Source organism: Podarcis raffonei, chromosome 1, assembly GCF_027172205.1.
Source record: "Podarcis raffonei isolate rPodRaf1 chromosome 1, rPodRaf1.pri, whole genome shotgun sequence".
NCBI classification, from domain to species: domain Eukaryota; kingdom Metazoa; phylum Chordata; class Lepidosauria; order Squamata; family Lacertidae; genus Podarcis; species Podarcis raffonei.
This window is the reverse complement of record NC_070602.1, coordinates 91,099,355-91,117,344: the sequence shown is the minus strand read 5'-3', so window position 1 is coordinate 91,117,344 and position 17,990 is coordinate 91,099,355. Positions and strand designations below refer to the sequence as shown.

General features: G+C 44.3%; 2 protein-coding genes across 5 annotated transcripts in view; one reads left to right on the top strand and one right to left on the bottom strand.

Moving 5' to 3' along the window:
* SLC49A4 (solute carrier family 49 member 4) overlaps positions 1–2,214 on the bottom strand; it is a 69,158-nt gene extending 66,944 nt beyond the window's left edge. For both annotated transcript variants that reach the window (XR_008332270.1, XM_053403757.1), the window contains exon 1: positions 1,630–2,214. Coding sequence is in view for 1 of the 2 variants with exons in the window: in XM_053403757.1 (XP_053259732.1) it covers positions 1,630–2,035 (406 nt within the window). In the remaining variant the exon portion in view is untranslated. The remainder of the gene's footprint in view (positions 1–1,629) is intronic.
* An 848-nt stretch (positions 2,215–3,062) lies between these two features.
* Positions 3,063–17,990, top strand: part of HSPBAP1 (HSPB1 associated protein 1) — a 55,872-nt gene continuing 40,944 nt past the window's right edge. The window contains exons 1-2 of one of the 3 annotated variants that reach the window (XM_053403776.1): positions 3,069–3,446; positions 10,656–10,810. Coding sequence is in view for 2 of the 3 variants with exons in the window: in XM_053403793.1 (XP_053259768.1) it covers positions 3,404–3,446 (43 nt within the window). In the remaining variant the exon portion in view is untranslated. Of the gene's footprint in view, positions 3,447–10,655; positions 10,811–17,990 lie in introns of all 3 variants that reach the window. The other 2 variants (XM_053403793.1, XM_053403767.1) reach the window with 2 other exon arrangements.

The following is a 17,990-nucleotide window of genomic DNA, read 5'->3' as shown; positions in this document are numbered from 1 at the left end:
AATGGGGATGACAATGAACACGAGTAACAAACAGCGGTGCTTGGAAAGTCAGGTCCAAGTGTGGAGGTTGGGGTATTCTGTTCTGAATTGGGGAGAGTGAAAGAGGGCTGACTGCGAGGCCATCGGCTTTGAGTGAGAAGAGTCAGGACACCTTCTGCATCCCATTGATTCATCCACTTCCCATATCTCATAAATATCCCAATCCCTCCATTGTAAGTCTGTGGTGCAATGTAAAATCCTGTGCTACATAAACAGGCAGGTTAACCTGCCAAGTTTGCTGTTACTCACCATTAGTCACCTTTTCTTTTGTACAAAAAATGTGGTCCGTACAAACACACTTGCAAATGCACATACAAACACCACTCTAGGAGCAAGGAACTAGCATGACGAACAGCATCCTTATTTCACTAACCGTTTCCTCAAGTCTACGCCTTTAAGTCACTGAACCAGCAGAGTAGCCCATAGAATCTGGTTTCAACCAACGTGATCTACTCTGACATAGCATTAAAATATGATTATTAAGCAGCAATGACCACAGATCCAAAGAGCTACTGTAAGCACAACAAAAGGCCCGTGAAAGCTCAGAAGGAATTCTTAACTTTGCTGCGAGTCCTAGAAAACCTGCTCCCTGCCCTGCAGGCCCTTTTCTACCTGGGCTGGAAGGGTGTAGGCCTGACTGACTCCAGCTACAAAAGCTGAGGATGCAAAGCTGAGGCTACTGAACAGACACTGGGGCCAGGGTATTGTTTTTTGGGGTGGGTGGGTTAGATCGTTGCTGTGATGTTATTTTTTTGTTTGTTTATTTTAGATCTTATGATTTCCGTGGAAATTATTCGATTTGGTTGTGTATTTTTTATGTTTTATTTATTATGACTCCTTTTGCTACGTTGAAATTATGTGGGGGGTTTTCCATGTTGCTAGCCACCTTGAACATAGAATATCAGCACACCCCCTAAATAAGTAATACATGGGGAAGCAGGTCTGTACAGTATTTTAAGAAGCAGATATTCAGTAAAGTGAGCAGCTTGAGACACATCGCTTCCCTCTAGAAACTTTTTAACTCATGGGAAATACAGTGGTACCTCGGGTTAAGCACTTAATTTGTTCCGGAGGTCCGTTCTTAACCTGAAACTGTTCTTAACCTAAAGCACCAATTTAGGTAATGGGGCCTCCTGCTGCCACTGCACCGCTGGAGCACGATTTCTGTTCTCATCCTGAAGCAAAGTTCTTAACCCGAGGTAATATTTCTGGGTTAGAGGAGTCTGTAACCTGAAGCGTATGTAACCCGAGATACCACCGTATGGGCTCTTTGGCGAGGAAAGATAGAGAAACTCAATAAATTAAGTAAATAACAGCATGAGACGTGGTCCAAAACGTGAACTTCAGCCCTTCTTCTAGGTACTACCCCTGTCTCTAACTAAAGCGGACTCTAATCCATGAAAGCTTCTGCCACAAATTGTTCCCCTTTTAAGACTCAGTTGTTTCTACCTAGTAGGGTTGTTGTACCGCTGCCCCCCTGCCCATCCCTTTGGGTATTTGCCCCAGATATTTAGGAGCACTAGAAGCAGCAGGCCCCGCTCCAGGCAGGCAGCCAGCCAGCCAGCCAGCCCGCCCTCCTCTTTCCCTTACCCTTCTTGTCCATGAGCCACATGAAGAAGAAGCAGGGCACGAAGCCGATGGGCCCCCAGAAGACGAGCAGGGCGATGTCCAGCTTGGAGAAGGGGAAGGCCTGGCGGGCCGAGTTCTGGATAGGGCCCCAGGTGTTCCACACCAGGCCCTGCGCGAAGCCCAGCAGCGAGAAGAGCAGCAGCACCAGCCAGCGCCGCCCGTACACGCGGCCGGGCAGCGGAGGCGGCGGCAGGCGCGGAGGCGCCGCGGGGACCAGCCCTGAGCTGCGAGGAGCAGCCGCCCGCGAGGCCGCTGCCGTCCTCCGGGGCTGGCCATGCGCAGGGTAGTGCTGGGGCAGCGCCGCGGGCGCCGGCGGAGGCTGCAAGAGGGGCTCCCGCTCCTCGGGGCTGCTCCAGTCCGAGCCCATCGCCTCAGGGAAGGAGACCCCCCGCCGCCCACTTGCCTGTCGCCTGCCTGCCTAGCCGGCCGGCCGGCGTCCTAACGTAACCCCACTTCAGCGGCGTTTGCAGTAACGCAGGCAGAAGGCAGCAGCCCGGGCAGCCGCATGCGCGATTCAGCCGGGCCTCACCCGACGCCGAAGCGCCTCTCGGCACCAGGCAGCGCATAGAGAGAGGAAAAGAATAGAGCGGCGAATGGTTGCTTGTCTTGCACACGGAACTTCCTGCTTTCAGCCCGGGCGCGGTTCACGTGCGAACGAAGCCCACCATAAGCGCTTGCACCTGAGTGAGGACGTGTGTCAGGTTAAGACGCTGGCAGTCCTGTGCTTTTTCTAATACCCGGAGCAGACCCACCGAAATGGCTGGCCCTTAACATAAAGCAACGTACATTGAATTCGGCGGGTCTCCTCTGAGGAGGGCTAACGTTGGGACACAACCCTACGTTGCGGGCGTTTTCAGGGGCAGAAGCGACGGCTGTCCATTGAAGACGAAAGGGAGGGAAATGCAGGATTTTGGTGTCGCCGGGAGTGAGCGGCATGTCAACACGCACGCAGAAGATTAGTAGCGAAAACACGAGTTTATGATCTAACGCGTGCCTTGTTTTGAGGCGGAGGCAATGTTATTGGTCTGAGTTAAATTTTTTTTAAAAAATAAAGCATTTAAAGATTTGTGTTGCTGACGCTAATGCAGTCCATTATCCTCATATTCTGGGAAGGAGGGGCCGTTGGTCGTTAAGACAGCCTTGCAAAGTAGCTCGCCTCGGTGCCTACTCCTTGTAGTAGTTGCGAGGAGTACAAATTAATCCCCCCCGTAGGTATAGCTCCTGATTCTTCAGGGTTTGTCCACCTATACGTGCCTGTAGCTTGACCTCTCCCGCCCTTAGATTTCACAGCTCTTTGGGGAAGAGGAACCGCGCTGGTTCACTCGTGTCTGCACGTGATTTGATTGCCACATCCCTGATGAGCAGCAGCTGAATACGTGAACGCATTCCACCAAGCGTTGCGCAAGCGGGAGGGGAAGAGTTTCCTATTTGGGGATATCGGTAAACACTAGTGCGCTCTGCCCAGGCTAACTCGTGACTGTTGGACGCAGCTTTGTGGTTACGTGGAAAGCAGTCGCGCGTTCCCCGAAGAAAAGCAAGGTCAGCAGCTGCCGTCCCACGCTTTGCAAGGCAAAACACAAACAAAAGCCACGTGATTCTGCGCCTGATCTCCCACGTGATCTCGGGGAGGGCTGGTGGTGGTGACGGCGAAACGTCGAGCCGCTGCGGGAGAAAGAGGAGGGGACCGGGGCGGTTTCTCTTTCGGAGTAGGAAAGGCGAGGGAGAAAGGGAAACGATGGCAACGAGAGCAGATGCCCTGGTGGTCTCTTCGCTGCCCGGTAGGTTGCTCCTTTCTGTGCCAATATCTGTCCCGGTATCCCCGCCCGCCAGAGTATCGGATCTCACTTGCACAGGCTCTCATGTCTTGGCTTCTCAATTTACGCGGGACAGACATCAGGTTAACATGCCCTTTGGTGAACCAGCATCAACTTCGTTAAATACAATATAAGCCTTCCAGACTGCAGCGCCTTCAACCCCGAGTTGAAGCCGGTGGTGGCCAAGTCGTGTTGAACAATGTAGACGTTGTGCATATTGGCTGGTGAATGTTCAACCTGCCCATATTAACCGAGCAATATGTGAAATGTCCTGCTGATTGATTAATGGTTGCCCAGCCTTAGTTGGAAACTGTACACATTGACTGGGATATATGCAAAATTGCCTACTGGACACATTCTCCATGCAGTTTAGAAAATGTACACTAAGGCCGGCTTTATTCTGCGTTCATCTTGCGTTCACCACAGCAAAACATACACGAACAAAAGTATAAATCCACTGTTCTCTTCACCACTAACTTGCTGATCAGTTAAGTGTAAGAAAAGCAGTGCTTTGAGAGGCTTTGATTCAGATATTACTTTAGATCTTGCATTCTTCCTTCTTTCCCATTGAAAACTAGTACAACTGTCAAACTGATCTTCACATTTAAAAAACAGAATGTTGACTGGCCATGCATATCCACCTCCATTCCAATGTCACAGCCTTCCAGAAAATGCATTGTTTTGTATTTTACATTTTTCCTGTCCTCTCCCCTCCTTGAAAAATGGTTTGGATTTGAGCGTTCATGATCAAAGTGTGGAATGATGTCCGAAGTATATGCATTTCATGCTGATAATTTCATGCTGATAATTCTTGTGTTCAGCTGTATTGCATTATATTTTGCATTTTGCCTCTCACTTTGAATATAGATAGGAGAATTGAGCTAGTATCTTACCTTGATATGTAGAATTGTGTCCTGAATATGCACATCAAACCTAATTCTGATATTTCAAAGTTTAGAGAAGTTGCATTACAAGTCAGCAAACAAATGGAATGCCCAAATGGGCTAAACCAAAGGTCTTTCTTTGCCAGGACATATAGCTATCTATTTGATTGTAAACGGGGATGCCTGGAATATAAAAACTGCAGGAGTAAGAATGATTCATTGCCTCTCCCAGAATTGCCCTGGTTGTGAATGTATGTTTCCCACAATGCTTTTAGTGAATACTCCCAGCAGCAGAGAGCAGCATACTATGGGGTAACCTTTGGCCTACGGTCCATGTGCACACAGGAGAGGAAGATACTGCACACAAAGCTGCCAGAAAGGACAACTCTAGTAAAACTAGTTCTCACTTGCCCAGTTATTTTCCTTGCCCATCGTAAGAACATAAAACAAGACTGCTGGATCAGGCCAAAGTTTCATCTAGTCCCAAATCCCGGGGTCTCAATGGCCAGCTAGATGCCTAGCTGGCATCTTGGTTCATGTGGGAACCAATGACACTGCAAGCAATAGCCTCCAGAAGATCAAAAGAGATTACGAGGCTCTGGGCAGGAAATTGAAGCAATTAAATGCACAAATTGTCATCTCATCTGTCCTCCCAGTTGAACGACGTGGCCCAGGGAGAGAGGGAAAAATAGTGGAAGTGAACAACTGGCTTCGCAAATGGTGTAAACAGGAACGGTTTGGATTCTTAGATCACGGAATGCAGTTTCTTGAAGATGGACTTCTGGCAAGCGATGGGCTGCACCTCACAACGGTTGGGAGGAATGTTTTTGCAAAAAATCTCAGAAACCTCATCAGGAGGGCTTTAAACTGACTAATGTGGGGGAGGGAGACAGTGCTCCTGAAGGTAGGAGTCTATCAATTGATGAAGATGATCATCCAAATGTCATAGACCGAATGGAGCAAACAGCACGCAGACCTAGTGGTGGGAGGAAAAAATCCTTAAATAAGAGACACGGGGGAATGATTAATGGACTTCAATGTCTGTACACTAATGCGCAAAGCATGGGAAATAAACAAGATGAGCTTGAGCTCTTGGTACAGCAAACTAAATATGACATAATAGGAATCACTGAAACCTGGTGGGATAAGTCCCACGATTGGAATGTAATAATGGAGGGATACAATCTATTTCAGAGAAACAGACCAGACAAGAAAGGAGGAGGAGTGGCGTTATATGACAGGGATGTGTATACCTGTGAAGAGATCCAAGATTTAGAACCTCAATGCCAAAGTGAGAGCATTTGGGTCAAAATTAAGGGAGAGAAGAATAACAGTGACCTCACTGTGGGAGTTTACTATAGATCCCCAAGCCAAACGGAGGACATAGATGATGCCTTCCTGGAACAGATGGCCAAGCATGCAAAAGGAAGGGAGATAGTAGTAATGGGGGACTTCAATTACCCGGATATTTGTTGGATGTCAAACTCAGCCAAGAGCATAAGGTCAAACAGATTCCTCACTGGCCTTGCAGACAACTTCATTGTCCAGAAAGTGGGAGAAGCAACAAGAGGAACAGCCATTTTAGATCTGGTCCTAACCAATGTTGATGACCTGGTTAGTGGGGTAGAAGTGGAAGGATCATTAGGCGCGAGTGATCATGCTCTTCTGAAGTTTACTATACAGCGGAAAGGAGCAGCCAAGCATACTAGGACTCAATTTCTCGACTTTAAGAAAGCCGACTTCATAAAACTTAGGGAAGTGCTTGGTGAGATCCCATGGACAGTAATACTAAAAGGAAAGGGAGTTCATGATGGCTGGGAGTTTGTTAAGAGGGAGATAGTAAAAGCACAACTTCAGGCAATACCAATGAGACGGAAACATGGAAGGTGCCTAAAGAAGCCAGGGTGGCTATCTAAAGAACTTTTAACTGAGTTAAGATTAAAAAAGGATGTGTACAAAAAATGGAAAAGGGGGGAAACCACCAAAGAGGAATTCAAACAAATAGCCAGCACGTGTAGACACAAAGTCAGAAAAGCTAAAGCACAGAATGAACTCAGGCTTGCTAGAGAGGTTAAAAGCAACAAAAAAGGCTTTTATGGGTATGTTCGTAGCAAAAGGAAGAACAAAGAAACAGTGGGGTCACTCAGAGGAGAAGATGGTGAAATGCAAACAGGGGACACAGAAAGGGCTGAACTCCTCAATGCCTTCTTTGCCTCAGTCTTCTCCGATAAAGAAAACAATGCCCGACCTGAAGAATTTGGAGCAAATGATTCAGCAGAGGAAACACAGCCCAGAATAACTAAGGAGATAGTACAACAATACTTGGCTAGTCTAGATGTATTCAAGTCTCCAGGGCCAGATGAACTGCATCCAAGAGTATTAAAAGAACTGGCAGATGTGATTTCAGAACCACTGGCAGTCATCTTTGAGAATTCCTGGAGAACAGGCGAAGTCCCGGCAGACTGGAGGAGGGCAAATGTTGTCCCTATTTTCAAAAAGGGGAAAAGAGAGGACCCAAATAATTACCGCCCAGTCAGTCTGACATCAATACCAGGGAAGATTCTGGAGCAGATCATTAAGCAAACAGTCTGTGAGCACCTAGAAAGGAATGCTGTGATCACCAATAGTCAGCATGGATTTCTGAAAAATAAGTCATGTCAGACTAACCTGATCTCGTTTTTTGACAGAATTACAAGCCTGGTAGATGAAGGGAACGCAGTGGATGTAGCCTACCTTGATTTCAGCAAGGCATTTGACAAGGTGCCCCATGATATTCTTGTAAAGAAGCTGGTAAAATGCGGTCTTGACTATGCTACCACTCAGTGGATTTGTAACTGGCTGACTGACCGAACCCAAAGGGTGCTCATCAATGGTTCCTCTTCATCCTGGAGAAGAGTGACTAGTGGGGTGCCACAGGGTTCTGTCTTGGGCCCGGTCTTATTCAACATCTTTATCAACGACTTGGATGATGGACTCAAGGGCATCCTGATCAAATTTGCAGATGACACCAAACTGGGAGGGGTGGCTAACACCCCAGAGGACAGGATCACACTTCAAAACGACCTTGACAGATTAGAGAACTGGGCCAAAACAAACAAGATGAATTTTAACAGGGAGAAATGTAAAGTATTGCACTTGGGCAAAAAAAATGAGAGGCACAAATACAAGATGGGTGACACCTGGCTTGAGAGCACTACATGTGAAAAGGATCTAGGAGTCTTGGTTGACCACAAACTTGACATGAGCCAACAGTGTGATGCGGCAGCTAAAAAAGCCAATGCAATTCTGGGCTGCATCAATAGGAGTATAGCATCTAGATCAAGGGAAGTAATAGTGCCACTGTATTCTGCTCTGGTCAGACCTCACCTGGAGTACTGTGTCCAGTTCTGGGCACCACAGTTCAAGAAGGACATTGACAAACTGGAACGTGTCCAGAGGAGGGCAACCAAAATGGTCAAAGGCCTGGAAACGATGCCTTATGAGGAACGGCTAAGGGAGCTGGGCATGTTTAGCCTGGAGAAGAGGAGGTTAAGGGGTGATATGATAGCCATGTTCAAATATATAAAAGGATGTCACATAGAGGAGGGAGAAAGGTTGTTTTCTGCTGCTCCAGAGAAGCGGACACGGAGCAATGGATCCAAACTACAAGAAAGAAGATTCCACCTAAACATTAGGAAGAACTTCCTGACAGTAAGAGCTGTTCGACAGTGGAATTTGCTGCCAAGGAGTGTGGTGGAGTCTCCTTCTTTGGAGGTCTTTAAGCAGAGGCTTGACAACCATATGTCAGGAGTGCTCTGATGGTGTTTCCTGCTTGGCAGGGGGTTGGACTCGATGGCCCTTGTGGTCTCTTCCAACTCTATGATTCTATGAGAAGCCTGCAAGGTGGACATGAGCAAAACAGCTCTACCCACCTGTGATTCCCAGCAGCTGGTAGTCAGAGGCATAATTTATTGGGTTTCAAAGTGTCTGTGGGTATGTGCAGAAAGTTTATGCTTAGAGGAAACCCTCAGTGAGCCCAATCCATACCCGTGTATATTGGTTGCAATGGGAAGGATGTGCAGCAAAATAAGTTCATTATGATGTCATCTGTTGGTAAAGGCAAAAGAGAGAGCAGCTAGCCTTTCAGCAGTTAAGTGCATACAGTGGTACCTTGGGTTACAAACGCTTCGGGTTACAAGTACGTCGCAAGTAGTACCTCGGGTTGCGAAGTTTGCCCCAGGATGAGAACGGAAATCGCGCAGCGGCAGCGGGAGGCTCCATTAGCCTCAGGTTAAGAACGGTTAAGCCTCAGGTTAAGAACGGACCTCCGGAACGAATTAAGTTCGTAACCTGAGGTACCATTGTACTGATGCTGAATTTGATCATGCACATGAAGGTGCAAAAAATAGTTCAAGTTTATGCTGATGATTCTTGAAGAACTGGCCTGTTGCCTGCATAACTCAATTTACTTCTTGCTGTTTTAGTTCTTCCTTCTTCCTGCTCACATGCATGTTGATGTGGAAGCAAGTCCCCATGTGGGCAATTAAACTTACTCACATTTTTACTTTTTAAATAGTTGTGGTTGCTTAGTTTTATTTCTGTTTAGGTTCTCCTTCTTGCACACATGCATGTTGATGTGGAAGCAAGTTCCCTGAGGTTAATGAATTATGCTCATATTTTTACTTTATATATTATGTTTATATTCTCTTTTGTTTCCATGGAAATCAACACGCTGTGTGTAGGGTTCCCAGGTGGTCTGTCATCCCGACCCAGCCTAGCTTAGCTTCAACAAGATAGGTGCATCATCTGCCTTCAGACACTGGCAACAGTCTGATCCTATGATGAGTTCAGTATGCCTAAGTCAATTGAATCCAACTCTGCATAAGAACTGGCCACTAGAATTGCAGCATTAGATGCAGACTTCACTAAATATTTCACCTTTTATTTTATTTTTTGGTAGTAATGGCAGTTGTGATCCCCCTGCCCAATTCAGATCCCAATGTGGTTTTATGAGAAGTTCTCCTACAATTTCCTTATGATTATAATTTTTCTTTTCTAGTGGTTTAAATCCAAACTATCTTTTAAGTGAATGGGGAAATCTGTTCATCTCATTATGTTGTATTGCCAATAGCCTACTGGTTTATGAGCGGTGTTCATAATGGATAAATACTATCTTACAACTTCCAAGCAGTATATTCATCTCTCTGAGGTTCTAATACAGTGGTACCTCGGGTAACAGACACTTCAGGTTACATATATACTCCGCTAACCCAGAAATAGTACCTTGGATTAAGAACTTTGCTTCAGAATGAGAACAGAAATTGCAGCGTGGCAGCAGAGGGAGGCCTCATTAGCTAAAGTGGTGCTTCAGGTTAAGAACAGTTTCAGGTTAAGAACGGACCACCGGAACGAATTAAGTTCTTAACCCGAGGTACCACTGTACTGCATATGTACCAGGGAAAAGACCCCATTGAATACAGTAAGACTTGCTTGTGAGTAAACATGCATCAGGTTGAACTGTGAAGTGATTCCCCACCCCCCAACTGGTTAGAGAACTTTTGACTTCATATTCATTAAGGGGAACTTGTTCATAATGCTCACATGGTACAATGCCCAGTTTATTTAGTCCCATCAACTGGGCGATGTTTAGGTAATTTTTGGATCGGATCAGTAAATAATCTGAAGCTGATTATTCACACTCACCCTGTGTTCATATTGATGAAAATACAAACACTGGTAAGTTTTCTGTGCCTGTCCCTTACCTAGTAAATAAGAAAGTAGGAAAATGAAGAATGTAAATATGAGCATGAATCACGTATTCAGTTACTTGGACTAAGCCATCTTATTTTCAATATAATCAGCTTTAAATCTCTTCCGACAGAATTAAGAGTTTAGGATAGATGTTAAATATTATTCATTTGTATTTTCCATTAATCAAATTGTAATTGAAATAACTAATTGCAATTACAGTATTTTAATTACTTTGTTTCCTAGCACCGTGGCCTGCATACAGATGTGACTCTAGTGACCTTTCCTCCCCAGTTAATTTAGCATAACACAGCATTCCATGTGAATTTGCAGGCTATAGAGCTGTCTAAATTAGTTAATGTGGAGGAATGGCGCATTGTTGATAAACTGTTGGAAGCCAAATTAGCTTTATCTTGCAGCAAGCTGATAGCATTATTTTACTCATGGGACTAATACATCTCTAAATATGCTAATTTCACTCTTACTTCGGTTGGGTGGTATTTTTAGCATTCTCATCGTTGACATTATAATATTAATGGAAGGAGATCTCTGCTTGCTTTAGCTTGCCTCGCAGTGCAGCCCCAGAGATGTGGATCACTAGAGAAGGAAATATATATCTACACAAGAAAAGGAGTGATTTGTCACCTACAAGGCCTGCAGATCATCTAAAAGCCTGCACTCAAGACAAACCCCATTATGAAAAGTTATGTTAAAAAGGTAGGCCTGCCATTATGGACAAGCATTTTTGAAGCACAATGGTAGCCATGGGAGAATGTGTATAAGATAGCATTGGAATGTATCTGCTGCATTAATATCTCATGCCAACGTATATTTTTATTCTATGCACATTTACTTGGAAGTAAGCTCCATCAAGTTCAGTGGGGCATACTGCTAGTATGTTGTATATTGCACAGTTAGATTATTTCCTCCTTGTCACAGAGTGCTTGGAAGCATAAACATTAATACTAAATAGGGGCACATCCATTTTCATTACACGCAGGGAGCTTATGTCATTCTAAGTTGTTGCTGACTGTGTTGCCTGGGGTTGAACTGGAGTCCCTAGATGGCCACAGGCTTCCCGTTCCTGATGTTGGCAAGAAACGGGGAGGGGAACCTGCAGTCCTATGGAAAGTGTGCAACTAATCTAATTAGGTGCACCTAACTTTGTAATATTAAAGGGTACATGTATCTCCTGTGTAAAAAGCCATTTGTATGCTTTTGAAATACTGCCTTTTTACATTGATTGAATTGCAGTGTGGCTGTATTAGCAAGTCATAGTAAACCATAGTTTAGTGTGAGCTAAACAGATGTGAGCATCAGAGAGCCTTGGGTGAGCACATAGTCTTTGACTCTTCTCAGACAGCTGAGATTAGGAATTCATAAGCTTTCATTTCTGCTTTTTTTTAACTACAATGTTCTGTGTCCTCCAGACTTGGAACTGTAGTTAGGTAATCTTAACTTTATTTAGTTTGACTGAACCAGCTTTAGTAACAGCAGTTTGAAGCCAGCTTGTTTCAAACATTAATGATAATCAGAGTGTACAGTTCTGGTTGCCTCACCAGCAAAAGGATGCTGTATAGCTGGAAATGGTTTGGAAAAGGGCAACTAAACTGATCGAGGGGAAAGATAAAGTACAAGTGGGAGAGAGTGCTGTTATGCCCAGTCTTGCTTTCAGGCTTCCCATAGTTGTCTGGTTAGCCACTGTGAGAACAGTGTACCTCGGGTTACATACGCTTCAGGTTACAGACTCCACTAACCCAGAAATAGTACCTCAGGTTAAGACCTTTGCTTCAGGATGAGAACAGAAATCGTGCGGCAGTGGGAGGCCCCATTACCTAAAGCGGTGCTTCAGGTTAAGAACAGTTTCAGGTTAAGAACGGACCTCCGGAACAAATTAAGTACGTAACCAGAGGTACCACTGTACTAGACTAGATTGGCCACTGGGCTGATCCAGCAGGCTCTTACATTTGTCTGCCTAGACAAACCACAGTTAAGCAAACTTCTTTGTCTCTTTCTGGCTACAAGGAACTAGGAAAGGGGAGCACCTGAGCCCAAGACTTGCTGTGACTCATTTCTACTTGTTCACATTCCACTAAACTATGGCTTACCGTATTTTTCGCCCTATAGGACGCACTTTTCCCCCTCCAAAAATGAAGGGGAAATCTGTGTGCGTCCTATGGGGCGAATACAGGCTTTCGCTGAAGCTTGGAGAGCGAGAGGGGTCGGTGCGCACCGACCCCTCTCGCTCTCCAGGCTTCAGGAAGCTATCAGCAAGCCTGGGGAGCCCGCGGGAGTTCCCGCAGGGCTCCCTAGGCTGCAGATAGCAGCTTGCCGCCCGGCACGCGGGTGCCCTGAAGCAGAGCACCCCTTGCGCCGGGCAGACATCCGCAGCCTGGGGAGCCCTGCGGGAGTTCCCGCAGGGCTCCCTAGGCTGCGGATAGCAGCCTGCTGCACGGAGCGCGGGGCACGCTGAAGCAGAGCGCCCCACGCTTCGGGCAGACATTGGCCAGCCTCACAAGCTCGGGGGACAGCGGGGAGGCGGAGCGCCACCATACCGCTGTTCCCCGACCTGGTTTGGTTTCCCCGACCTGGTTTTGGGGGGAAATAAAGGGGGGGAAATTTCCTTTATTTCCCCACCAAAAAACTAGGTGTGTCCTATGGGACAAAAAATACGGTAGTTTTTGCATGGCATGCAATCATAGCCAGTGACTTCCTGCTACAATTGTTCCTACTAGAATGCCATCTGACACTTTTCATATGCAGAGCTCTGCTGAGAGATGTTTTAATAAAAACTAAGCAGATTTGCCATAAGCAATTTAGAAAATAATAATTTAGAAGGCTTCTGATCACATGGAGTTAATTGAAAAAACTGGAACCTCTCAATATTTATACTGACATTTCTTGGATCAATAAAAATGTGATCTAGCCTCCTTGCCACATTTCTAATGCATATAGAGGTTCCACTTCTTTTCCTGACAGTCTGTGCTTTTATATAGCGTTTATGGCCCAACATATATAACTGCTATTTATTGATTTAAAACATTTTATCCCATTCTTCGGCCTGAAAAAATCTCAGAGCAGCTTATGAAGATTAAAAATAAGATAGTCCCTGCCCTCAGGCTTACAATCTACAAAACACACACAAAAGAAAAGGGGATTGGGAAGGAGGTGTTGTGCGGCTCAGCAACCTTTGACACAAGCTCTTTACAAAATTCATTTTTTTTAATTAAATATTTATTGGTATTTTCAAGAAACATGTAACAAACAAAAAATAAACAAATAAAAACAACACAAAAATACATAAAATTCAAAACTTAACAGAAAAATAGAAAAAACACATAAAGTTTCAGATACTTGTTTTCCTTAACCTTATTTCTCAGACCTCCTCACACCTCCCCTTCTTGTATTCCAATTTAAATTGTCAATTCAGCAAGTCCTTAACTTATTTCTTCACCCTAACTTAAACATTTATTCTAACATACTATTATTTTACTTTGCTTCTTTTTTCCATTTCCTCAATTTATTTTTACCAGCCTTATTTTCATTTAATTTAAAAAAGGAAAGAAAAACCAATTTTACCTTATCAAAATTACACATCAATACTTATACCTCCTTAATTATTCTTAAACCTTTTTCCTAAAGTCGACCAAAATTTCCCTTCCACGATTTTCCCGATTTCCATACAGCTAACAAAAAATATAAAAAAAAAACAAGGCAAATTATACTTATATACCCTTTGGATTCCCAACCTCCACCCACCCTTTTCCCGGTTCCAGTCCCCAACCAATATCCATCAGTCTTTATGTTATTTAGCCTGGAGATCTCACGTCCGAGGCCCTTATGTCTCTCTCAGTTCCTTTCTGCCGGTCTCTTTGATAGTCCTTGATGTTAAACCCCAAGTCTCGGAGAGGCTCCGGCCCAACAGGATCCATGTTGCTTCCAGCCCGTCCTCCACACTTAAAAGCGAAGCCTATGGGGTATTCCAACTCTTGTTTCAAATTTCTTACAAATCCATATGTCCCCAAAGCTCCAACTTTCACCTTCAGCAATTTTGTAATCCTCAGGTCTTCAGATCTCCTCCAAAGGGGATCTCTCCATTTTTCAGACTCCCATTCAGAACGGGCTTTCCACATCCAATTTTTATTGTCCTTTTTTATCATCATGTCAGGCCTCATATTGCAACTCTCCTTTGACTCCTGCAAAATTCCAGCTCCTCCTTCATTTTCTTCAAAAGCAACATGTTGTTCCATCGTGTCTACACTTTCAGTTTCAATTATTTGTTCAGTTGAATGGGCTTCCTGTTTCAAATCCTTATCAGGCTCAAGACTGTTGTTTACTGTCAAGTATAGTACTGAAACCTCTGTAGACAAAGCAATGTACTCATCTTGTAACTTTCCCAGGAGAACAAATGCTCTGTCCAATTCTGCTTGAATTTTACATGCTCCAGCCATTTTTGTAATGTAATGTCCCTATTACCCCTCTAGGGGGATTTTGGTTCCTTAATATTCCTTTCAGCTCAAAACCAAAAGTCCAGTTATTTTGTATCAGCCCTCCTTATTTTCAACAAGTTATACCGAATGAGCCAGCAGAAACAGCAGAAACAATGTTCTCTTTTTCCAGCTGACAGCTAGCTGACTGACAGCTAACTTGACAGCTGTCAAACTCTTCAATACAGCAGGCTTTCTCATAGGACGTTCCCGGGTCTAGGGGGGGTGAAACTTCAGCTTCCAAAAAATTCTTTTAATCCTCCAGTAAATCTTCTTATAATGTTAAAACCGTGAAGTCAAGATCTTTTATTAACAAACAAGAAACAGATTCTCTCGACCTTAGCTGCTCGGTCCTTTGCTTTAAGTTGTTTACAAAGAGGGGGGGTGGGCTTCCTTTTTAGCCCCTTCCCGCTCGTTCCAGATCCAAAATAGAAATTTTTTTTTTTTAAAGTTCCAATCTCCGTATTACTCACGGGTTGATGTTTTGTAGTCCAATCGATCAAAAGAAGAAGTTGGCGCTCTCTGTCAATGGCTTGCGGCTTCACTCCGTAGACGAGGGAGTACTCTCAGCACCACGCCTCACCCTGCCTCCGTTCCGAAGCCTTTAAAAAGGCTCCGTCCCGGATTGGGGGGGCGCAAATGGTGCCCGCCGAGTCTCTATGTTCACAGGCATCCGCGCCTGTGATTTTAAGGGTCCCCGCTTCGCCGCAGCGGCCAGACCCAGATGCTACGGAGCCGATTCCCTCCGGAGCTCGGAGGGAATCCGCCATTAAACAATGGCGCCAACCCGGAAGTCGCTCTTTACAAAATTCAGCAGGTCATGGAGCTGCATCTAAGCACAGTGGAAGGACTACTGATTGCTTACTTTCTGGTGGTCTTAGCAGTGTTGTTGTTGTTTAGTCGTTTAGTCATGTCCAACTCTTCGTGACCCAATGACCAGAGCACGCCAGGCACTTCTGTCTTCCACTGCCTCCCGCAGTTTAGTCAAACTCATGCTGGTAGCTTCAAGAACACTGTACAACCATCTCGTCCTCTGTTGTCCCCTTCTCCTTATGCCCTCAATCTTTCCCAACATCAGGGTCTTTTCCAGGGAGTCTTCTTTTCTCATGAGGTGGCCAAAGTATTGGAGCCTCAGCTTCAGGATCTGTCCTTCCAGTGAGCACTCAGGGCTGATTTCCTTAAGAATGGATAGGTTTGATCTTCTTGCAGTCCATGGGACTCTCAAGAGTCTCCTCCAGCACCATAATTCAAAAGCATCAATTCTTTGGCGATCAGCCTTCTTTATGGTGTTCTTAGCAGTAACAGTTGGTAAATGACATTAGAACCAAGCACGATGGAGGGTCTTGACAAACAGGAATTTATTAGGGGCATTTTTTTTCTTGATCGGAGAAGAGATGATTCAGTAAAATACTCCTGCTGAATATCAGCAGCTGTTTAAAATACAAAGGCTCTGCTCAGGAAAAAGATGGAGACCCTAACAGTGCAATCATCTTATTCAGAAGCAAGTTCTATTGAGTTCAATAATGTTTATTCCCAAGTGTGCGTTGAATTTCACTATTGAATTTATCTTTTAAAGCAGTGGTGGGCATGCCAGATTTGGCCCATGAGTCCATTTTCTCTAAACATTGCCCACCTCCCTCACACCTGACACTCTATGTGATATAGAGTGTGGGGAGGTAGAGACTGGGCTCTCAGTTCCATGGGAGAAGGGGCAAGGGTGGAATGGGAAGCAAGAGAACTTGGTGTCAGTGAGGCAAACAATTATATATCTGGGAAGTTCCCTATTCATATGAGGATTTGTTTTGAGAATTACCTTTGCATTTGTAGTTGATTTATATGTAACACCAAACAGTAGTTTGCTGCTATATGAAAGAACCCTTGGCTCACACACTCCTTGTCCCTAGTATGCTCTGATTTTTCCTTTCATTTCAAAACAGTGCTGTTGCATCCAAAACAGGCAAACCATGGTTTTCCCTACAAACCAGAATTGCAAATCTCTTTCAAGCTATGTTTTGCACTCCTAGGTTGTGAGCATACTACGCTTTGCCCAGTTTGGATATAATGAAAAAGTAGGGTTTTTAAAAAATACATTTTTTGAATTATCTCCGCATAAGCTCTAGAACAGGGATCATTTGGTCATTCAGATTCCATCTTCCATCAGCCCCAGACAGTCAGGGATGATGAGAGATGTAGTCCAGCAGCATTTGCAGGGCTACAGGTTTGCCACCCATGCTTTAGAGAGGCTAGAGTTTTAAACTCACTGATGCATCTTTCTGAAATATTTTGAATCTTTATTTTATTTTATTTTAAAATTTTGGTTGGCTATAGATGACATGCAAATTATGCTAACTGTATGCAGCCAAAATGTGAAATTGAGTTTGGGCTCTGTGAAAATTAATAAATTAGTGCCCAGTTAAACAGAATTTACAGAAATGAGATCTCACCAGAGCCACTAAATAGTCTTCCGACACTACTAGAAGTACCCTGTCTATTAACTGGAAAATTGCATTTCCTCATAATCCTGTGAGTGACTTTATCTTCTTTTTGATTTTTACACAAAAGGGGCTTCATTTTTTTAAACTCACAGTTGTTCCCCCAGCCCACCCCAATGCCCCAAGATGTTAGGCTGATACATTATTATATGCTTGTTAGAGTAACAGCTGGATATATAGCTTACTCTAAAAATAAAGTGTTATTTTAGTGAAACTGGTTCTTTCTTTGGAAAATTATTCTAAAACCTCTCAATTAAACCCCGTATTTAATCAGCAGGGTATGTTGGCAGAAGACAACTGCTGACATGTAATGAATTCTTCTAATTTGCTAAATTATTCTAAATAATTGACAGTACATTTAACTTCTTAACAACATGGAGTTCACTTTTCTGCAGAAACCCTGTGGTGCTAAATTCTTTATTTCCCCCAGTTCTGCAGAATTCTCAGCGATTAATTGAAAAGTTTGAACAGATTTCAGTCAGGGTTTTGTTTTTTCCCTACTTTGAAAATGTTTAAAATGGTTTTCAAAACATGATGTATATTTTCTGAAGACAGTATGAGACCCTGAAGAGGGTGGAATCTTGCATGCAAAAAATTTGCACATCAAAGTGCTTGTTAGTTCTGGTGCAGGAAGGCTTGCAATTTACATGGTTGGAACTGGTCAAAGAGTGTTGGAAGCCACTTGGCATAGCTTTCCATGTGGTGCAGTAATAGAATTGCATTTGCGATAGAACTGGTTCTGCATGTGCATTGCTGCATGTGTAATTTGGACCTTTGTTTCCTTGGGACAGTTGTGGCATTCTTTAGTGAGACAGGCTACCAACAACAATGGTAAGGCCCACCATTATATACTGGTCTTAGAAACCATATGGATTTGTTCATGGTATAGTAGTCAGATTCACCTTCAGTTGTTGACAG